Source organism: Centrocercus urophasianus, unplaced genomic scaffold, assembly GCF_019232065.1.
Source record: "Centrocercus urophasianus isolate 14NV4802_14NV808 unplaced genomic scaffold, USGS_Curo_1.0 seq_845, whole genome shotgun sequence".
NCBI lineage: Eukaryota > Metazoa > Chordata > Aves > Galliformes > Phasianidae > Centrocercus > Centrocercus urophasianus.
The window spans coordinates 1-8,653 of NW_024885472.1; the positions used below are offsets into that span (position 1 = coordinate 1).

The 8,653-nt window shown below is 58.5% G+C and overlaps 1 protein-coding gene across 2 annotated transcripts in view; it reads left to right on the plus strand.

Annotated features, from left to right (window-relative positions):
• The first annotated feature begins 1,217 nt into the window (after nt 1-1,217).
• SAMD10 (sterile alpha motif domain containing 10) overlaps nt 1,218-8,653 on the plus strand; it is a 9,330-nt gene continuing 1,894 nt past the window's right edge. The window contains exons 1-3 of one of the 2 annotated variants that reach the window (XM_042838585.1): nt 1,218-1,248; nt 5,532-5,725; nt 7,578-7,746. In XM_042838585.1, coding sequence (XP_042694519.1) covers nt 1,218-1,248; nt 5,532-5,725; nt 7,578-7,746 — 394 coding nt within the window. The remainder of the gene's footprint in view (nt 1,249-5,531; nt 5,726-7,577; nt 7,747-8,653) is intronic. The other variant, XM_042838586.1, reaches the window with a different exon arrangement.

The following is an 8,653-nucleotide window of genomic DNA, read 5'->3' on the forward strand; positions in this document are numbered from 1 at the left end:
CTGAGCGAGGAAAGACTGTGCCCACACGGTGCAGAGGGATGTGTGAGCTGAGCCCCATCCGGAGCAGCTCCTGCGTGAGCATCCAAACTTTTGCAATTTTTTTTACAACATTTTGCAAAATCTTGTGGTGTTTTTTACAAGGGCTGTGTGCTGAAAGAAGGCCGTGCCACCCAAACACGAGCCGCTTTACTGCCGTAGCAATGTTAGTTTTTGTGCACAGCCTCATTCCAGCTCAGTGACACCGCGGCACACCTGCTGTGCTCTCAGCCCCTGGAACTCCGCTGAGGACAGGGTGTGATTTTGGAGCCAGCATTCCACAAACATGAGTTTTTCTGATCTTAAAACAAGGGCAGGGCATTGCTCAGTGTTGGGATGGGTCTGCGACAGGGAGTGCTTTGCAAAGGGAAAGTGCTCCCAGCAGTGCATCATGGCACAGACACCTGCTTGCCCTCATCCTGGATACACAGCTGGGTCCCAGTCCCCCATCCACCAACAAACCCATGTGTCCCCAAACCCAATGCTTGGCTGCAGTGGGCTGGAGGCAGCTGGGGATGTGTGCCTGGAGGAGGTAGGGGCTGAGTCTGGGGCAGGGGGTGGGGGATAGAGGAGGTATCGCTGGGCAGTGGGCATCAGTAGGGAGCAGGGATCATTGGGAATTGGGTATCACTGGGGATCAGGTGCAACCGGGGACTGGGCACAGCTGGGAATTGGGTATCACTGGGGGTTGGGCATCACTGGAGGTTGGGCATCATTGGGAATCAGGTGTCACCAGGAATAGGGCTTGTCGCCATGGCTTGGGTGATTACCGAGTGCACAGCAGCAGGGACTGAGCATCACCAGGCAGCAGGCAGCACTGGGGATCGGGCACCACCGGGAATTGGGCTCATCAGGAACTGGGCAACACCGGCGATTGGGTGGGACCAGGGATTGGGCATCACTGAGCGGATAGCACCAAGGGCCGAGCATCACCGGAGACAGAGCATCACCGGGCAGATATCACCGGGGATCGGGCAGCACCAGGACCGGGCAGCACCGTGCTCTCGGCGGGGCGGCGCGGAGCGGAGCGGCGGGCGGAGCGCCCGGGGGTGGCGGAGAGCGGCACCGCCCCCGGCGCGGGCACCGGGGCGGGGCGGGCCCGGAGCTCCCGGTGCCGGCGGCGGCGCTGGGGGGCGCGGGGGCTCCGTCCCCGCCGGAGCGCGGCCCCTTCCGAGCGGAGGATGAGCTGCGGCGAAGCCAAGGACATGGAAGGTAGCGGCGGTGGGGGGGGTGGGGAAAGGGGGACTCAGGTGCACCGCGGGGATCAGGTCCTCCTACCCGAAATGCGCGGTTTGTATATCCGTCCTGGGGGCTGCCTCCATCACCCTCCTGTCCCCAGCTCCTCCCTCCATCCCGGTGTACGTCCTCCATCCTTGGTGGAACGTCCCCTCTGTCCCTGGGCTCCATTCCCTCCGTTAATGAGGCTCTGCCCCTTCATGCCGGGGTCCTTCTCCCATCCCGGGGGCTGCTTTCCATCGCCCCCTGCAGTGTCCTCTCCACCCCATGAGTCTGCCCTCTCTCCCAGGATTTGTCCTCCATCCCCACGTGCTGTCTCCTCCATTCTGGGGGTCTGCACCTTCATTCCCATACGCAGCCCCCTCCATCCTGGGAAGGTGTGTGTCTGTCCATCCCTATTTTCATCCCCAGTTTTGGGGATACCAATGAAATGGGCTCTTGGACTGGAGAGAGGGGGTGCAAGGACAGGAGCAGGGTGCTGAGCAGGGTGGGACACCTGGGAAGAACTCAGGGACATGGAATGGGCTCTCTGCATGTGGTGTGTCTGTGCTGGTGGGCTCCTACCAGGAGATCCTGCCCTGCCCACATCCCTGTCCCAAGGTGATCAGGGACCCCTTGGCAGCGTCCATGACCTCAGCAGCACAGACACCCACAAAGACACATACAGCCATGGGAAGGACATTGCCTTTTGTTCTCTTCCTCCTTCCTTCCCGCTTGGCTCCGTCCCCGGCCATGTGAGGGGCTCAGGCTTTCACCTTCACAAGCAGGGAATTATGAGGAAAATTATGGAATGGTGTTAATGGCAGCAAGGGACTGAGCTGGGTATGCCTCAGGGGTGACCTGAAGAGTGTGAGCTCCATAGGGTCATTGCTCTGCTTTGGGTTTGGTCCTGTCCTGCTCGGGAACAGCAGGCATTTGGGAATGTCTCAGGGCAGGACCTGGTTTGTAGAACATTGTAGAAGTCCAGCTTCCAGCACTGTATACCATGGGGGTCTCAGAGAGCATTGCTGAGCTCCAGGGCTCTGTGCCAGCAGCAGCTCTGCCCTGCATGGTGGTGAAGCCGCAGGGAAGGGATGGAGGAGCCTGGGACAATGGCAACGCCAGGCAGATTTGTGGCTCATGTAGACACTGCTGAAAGTGAGACAAATCCCTCAAAGAGCCGCCCTGCGAGCAGAGCTGTGCTCAGTTCCCCTATCCCAGGGGTTCCTGGAGAGCTCAGCTCTCAGCCCTGTCCTCACCTCGAGGAGCAGCAGCAGCAGGCTGAGCACTCCAGTGAATCCCTGCCACAAATCCCCCTCTGACTGCAGGAAAATCTCTCGCACCATTTGGTGCTAAATGTCTCTTCCCCTTGGAGACACCAAGCACACCAATGTGGGGTTTGTTCCCTGCAAAGCAAACGTCTCCCAGGGACTGCTGCTGCAGTGTCACCCCTGGGAGCCCCTCCACTCCCCATAGCAAATATGGCCCTGCAGCAGGGCAGGAATGGGGGACATTGATGGCATCAGGGGCACAGAGCAAGCTGTTCCTCACACCTCTGTGCCACGCTCCTTGCACCAGTAACACATGAACTTGGGTTGCTTGCAACTGCATTCCCTGGGGAAGCACAACACGTGTGCGCAGGCACAAAGTGCATTTGCAGAAGGTACTGATCCCGCTGCCCAAGGATGCACTGGCATTCAGACATCCCATCCTCAGCTTTCTGCCTCTGTGCCACATTCCCAGGAGATTCCCATCCATCTCCCCCTCCAGTGGTGCTGCTGCTGCACTGAGCTCCTGCAGCACTTTGCAGCCAGCCCTAAAAGTGTCCAGAGGGGGAAAAACACGGAGAGACCATGTGCAGGGTGAGGGGAAGGCACAGCCAAGTAGCAGCACGGCCTCTGCGCTCCATGCCTGCCCCACGCTGCTGGAGGAGTGCCCAAAATGCATGAAAGCCACTGAAGGAAAAGGAGCCAGCAGCGATTCCCAAGGCTGCAGGCACCCATTCCGTGGAGCAGGGCCCACAGGCTTGGGGGGAATTCGGAAAACCCCCTGTGCCCAATGGGAGCAGAGGAGCTGCGCATCCCAAGCAGGGTCCTAAGGCCGTGCCTGGCTGTGCCATGGCTTTTCCTGGCCACGGTGTGCTTTGATGCCCACTGCTGCTCACTCGGTGCCAGCTGGCCGAGCCCCCCCCGGCCCCGCCGCCGGATTAGCCGGGAGCACGCGGGGAGAGCATGGAGCATCTCTCCAAATCCAACGGCGAGGGTGGGATTAAGGCCCTCGGGCTGTCGCCTCGCCCGGCTGCGCCTCGCTGGGATGCCCGGCAGGGGACCGGCAGGTTTGTGCCCCCCCGTGTGAGGCCGGCGGGGGCTGCTCAGCCCGGAGCTCCCGGATGCGGGGCGAGCGTGCGGCCGCCGTTTATTGGCAGAAGGACGGAGGCAATCAGCGGAGGCAGTCAGGTGTGGAAGAGGCATGAGGGGAGGAAGGGATGGAGCGGCGCTGGTGACAGCCGGTGCCGAGCGCTCGCGCGCATCCCTCCTCCCGCCGGGATGCAGCAGGGCCGCCCGTCCCTCTGCTGCGTCGCCAGCATCCGCGGCTCGCAGGGCGCACCTGAGCCAGGTGAGGGGGCCCGGGGCTGGGGGACGGTGCGGCATCCGGAAGGGATGGGGAGGCTCGTTTGGTTTGGTTTGGGAGAGAGGGATGCGCTGCTGGAATGGGGATGAGAGGAGAAGATTTTCCTCCGTTCTGCCTTTGCTCTGAAGATGGTCCGTGGCTCTGGCACTCCATCCACGCAGGCAGCAGCTCTGCCCTGCGCCATGGTGAAGCCACACGGAAAGGATGGAGGGGACGGGAGTTCTGTCTCAGCACTCCTTCAGTGCCCATGATGGGCACCTGGGGTACGCGGGGCTGGGATGTGGGAGTGGGGGGCTGTGAGGTGCCCCCCGCACAGATCAGAACCCCAGCTCTCCCTGCTCGCTGCTGTTACGGGCTCATTTCCCCTATTGCTTCCCCCCTCTCTCCCATCTGCTCTCGCTGGCTTTCCTGCTTTGCTTTGAGCCGTGCTGCAAGAGGAGCAGAGATACCCACATCCTGCTGCTCCGTGAGCCACAGTGATGGCACTTGGAGCTCCATGGTCATCTCTGGCTAAAGGTCCCCGTGGTGGCAGAGCCCTTCCACAGGGACAGCCCTGGCACAGCTCCATCCCTGGGCACAGAGCATCTCTGTGCAGTTCTAATCCATTTGCTTCCTGTAAACCCCCTGCTCCCAGGGCAAGACCTCATTTTCCAAACTAACCTGAGCAAGAGCAAAGTTTTAGGGTCGGGCTGCTGTTTCCCAAAGATGGATTTTGAAACTGGAAGGCCAGGAGGGGGCACGGCATGGCGCATCCTGTCCACATTGCTGGGACACAGAGCTGCTGCTCTCCCAGCACAGGTGCTCATGGTTTTGTTCAGCTCATACCCAACCATCCCCTTTTCTGGCCCCACGAGAGAGGGCTTGGGAGGCTGATCCGAAGCTGGAGCAACACTCATGGAGCCAACTCTGACATTCCGCTTTTCACTTCCCATTTCCTACAGGATCCAACACATCCAGCCTTCAGACACGTTTATTTCTGTCCTGGCTATAAATTCCACAGGCAGCATTTACATCCCACCTTCCCCTTGCATAAAGGTGTGTGGGAGAGGTGAAACCTCCTCCACTCTGCACCCAGTGGGGCCGAGCAGCAGCGGATCCCCTCCAGCCCTCCCAGCCCTGGTTATTCTCAGCTGCTGGTGCTTTCCTGGTCTGCTTTAAGGGGTGTTTGGAGGCAGGTGAGATGTGGATGCTGCTGCAGATCAGCGCTGCTCATCCCAAACCATCTTCTACCCACACACCCCCAGCAGCATCTAATCCCCTTTGGCCTGCAGGAGAGCTTTGCATCTTCATTGCAATGCAGTCAAACAAAATGCACGAGCTGAGCTTACAGAGGTAAGGGCAAGGGACTGAATCTGGCCATGGTTGCTGCAAAGGTGAGCGCATTGGGGTGCATGCATGCCCCACACACCCCCAGCTCCAGGCCAACCTGCACCCATTGGCGTGCCCCTGGTCTTCTTCTCCAACTCCCTGGGAACAGTTTGACTCCACCTGGTCTCTGGAATCCAGCTGACTGGATCAGAAAAGAGTTTCCATCAGAAAGAGGCTGATGGAAAGGTACAGGATACGGCTGGGCAGCTTGGAGCTAAAAGGGGCATTTTTGGGGGTCCCGGGTGCAGGGCAGACCCGTCTCACCCCCTTTCCTTCTGCAGCTGCCGCTGCCGCCGCCGCTCACTTCAGCTTCTGCCGCAGCCTCCTGGAGCACACGGTGTCAGCTGAGAACCTCAGCTACCGCCTGCAGCGCAGCCCCGGCACCAGCCTCACCTGGCACGACGGGCGCAGCCAGCGCGGCGAGGGCAGCCGTGCCATCAAACTCCTGCGGCAGCCGGGCACAGAGGGCTCCCAGGTATTGCTCGGTTCCAGGGTCAGGATTTTCACTGCTGGGTTTTGTGGTTCTGGGCTGTGAGAGGCTGAGCTTTGCATTGTAGCTCCTCCCCGAAGTTGGCACCGTTCTGCAAGTGATGCGCCAGAACCGAATTCCTTGTAATGCTTTAAAAGAACAGAGGACTTTGTTATGTCTCTTAGGAGGGAAATGGTCGGAACTTGGCTAAAACTGGGAACTTTATGGCACTCATGTGAGCAATGAAGCAGTGAGGCCAAGGTTCCCACACTCCCTGCTGCCGTGCTCTGTGCTGCCATGGGGAGAAGTGGGACGGTGCTCTGTAAGCCCGAGCATAAAAATCATTGTAGCTTTTGGTACTCTGTTAACCCAGGATGCTGAGGGAGCAGCAGAACCTGGCTCCTGTGCTCATGGTGCCTGTGGGCTCGGGGTATTGCCGGGGCCCTTCGGTCCCCACCACCTCCATGTCCCCTTCACTCCCAATGGGGGCACAGCACAGAGCAGAGCAGCTTCCCGGGCAACAGCTGTGCCTCCCAGTGAGGTTTGGGAGTGAGAAAGCTTCTAATTGTGCCACAAACAAGGGAAAACAGCCCATGGAGTGGAGGTGACTTCAATTGCTTGCTTTGGGTCCTCACACTACTGTGTGGGCTTCCCCCATCCAACCCCCACTGCTGGGCATTGCTGCTGCCTGCTCGCCTCCATTCACGGCTGAGAGTTCATCGGAGAGACAGCGCAGCTCAGCCGCCTGGAAAAGCAGCCCAGCATCCATTACAGCCATCCCCACGTCCTGCTGCTCCCACTGAGTGCCTGCACCCAGGGCATAGGGCTGCAATGTGCAGGGGTACCTGCAGCACAGGAACCTGGAGCACGGATATAGCCCCCATTTGTGAAACGGAGCTCGAGAAGCAAGAGGATTCAAGCACGCTTCTGGCTGGGGAAATTGCGGGTTGTCAGTCACCTCTTCCCCAGTGCCCCCGAGGTTAGTTGGGTAATAGCTGCTGGGAGCTCACCGTCATCTCTGTGCGTGGTGGTATGAGGAGAGAGCTCAGCAGCAGCAGGCTCAGCCCCTGCACTGCTTACTGCTGCATGGCGGTGAAACCAGAGCCAGAACCCAGGACCCAGGAGCAGGGTGCAGGGGTGCAGCGTGGGCAGCAGCATGCAGCATGGCAGGGGGATGCAGCATGGCAGGGGGATGCAGCATGGCAGGGGGATGCAGCATGGCAGGGGGATGCAGCATTGCTCCCAGCCCTGCAACTCACTGGAGTATCTCTGACCCCTCCGCCCTCCATTTCCTCCCATTTGACATCACTCAGGGATGTGCCATTCATTTCAATAACCGCGGGATGTCTGGAGACCCTGTTGCACTAATTATCTCTACTCCTCTATTAGGCATGCTTAATTAGCCAATGTTCACACACAGAGGTCGGTGCTGGCACACTGCAGTCCAAGTGCTGCCGACCTTTCTGATGCCAGCAGATTCGTAACTCATCCACTTACTGTCCAAGACAAGGAAGAGGAGTTTTCCAGGAGGGACCCTGGAAATCCAAACCTCTGCCATTGCAGCACAGAGGGAGCTGCCTGGCTCCGTACACCGCTGTGCATTCAGTGTCACCTCCTGCCTCTCACATCAGGACTCAGGTCCCTCCATCTGCCACCAGGGCAGAGCCCATAGGACCCAGGTGATGTCCCCAAGGGTGGTCCTGCACTCTTGCAGCACTCCACTGGGCTGGGAGGTGCATGGTGAACTGGGCCTTCTTCCTCTGAAGGAATCATCTCTGGGCAGACAGGGCAGAACCCATCGCAGCATTTTGCACCCCATAGTGCTGAGCCCCACTGACACTTCCCATCTCCCTTGTAGGGCCGTGGCTGCGATCACTATGGCATCTACCACACCAGCCCAACGCTGGGCAGCCTTACCAAGCCAGTGGTGCTGTGGAGCCAGCAGGATGTGTGCAAATGGCTGAAGAAGCACTGCCCACACAACTATCTCATCTACGTCGAGGCGTTCTCCCACCACGCCATCACAGGTACTGCTGCTACCCCCAGTGCCTTGTGTTCATTGCATAAAGCACTGCTCCAGTCCCACTTCTGCCCAGTTCGTGGCTGGGCAGAGCTCTGAGCTGGCCAGCACCTATGGAGTGCAAAGTGCAGTGCACAGAGCTGCAAGCATCATCCTCGCTGACCCTCAGTGTCCCCTTTTTGCTGGGACCAGGGATGGGCTCACTGGAGTGGGGCAGCTCTATGCACAGCCCTGTGCCCTTGAGGAATGCAAAGCCCTAATGCAAGAGCTCAGCGAGCCCTCCATGTGAGAAATAAAGGAAGCATTAGCTGGGGAACAAGGACAAAAGCTGGTTGTGAATGCCTTATTTAATAGCCTGTGGACTGGAGGAGAGTGGCTGGATGGTGGCAGTGGCACTAATGGGTTTTGATGGGTGCCCTGTTTCCCCCATCCATCAGCCCACGTGGGGTCAGGAGAATGCATCCTGATGCGGGAGGTGGAGTGGAGAATGGAGAAATGGAAAGCTCCTGCCTGCAGGGACAGGGAACGTGATTGCTGGGGCCAGCACTGGTCCTGACACTGGTACCTCAGCCTGAAGCCCCATGACCTCCAAATGCAGTAGGCTAGGGACAGGCTTCTGTTCTATTCTGTTCTGTTCTGTTCTGTTCTGCTCTGCTCTGTTCTATTTTCTATTCTATTCCCTCCTTTCTGTTTTTCTCCCCTTCTGCTTCCCTTCCATTCCCTTCCCTTCCCTTTGTTTTTTTCCCATTTTCTCTGTTCTCTGTATTTTCTTATTCTATCCGACCCTGCGCCATCCCATCCTATTCTACTCTAGTTTCTATTCTATTCTATTCTACCCTAGTTTCGTTTCGTTTCGTTTCGTTTCGTTTCTATTCTATTCTATTCTATTCTATTCTATTCTATTCTATTCTACT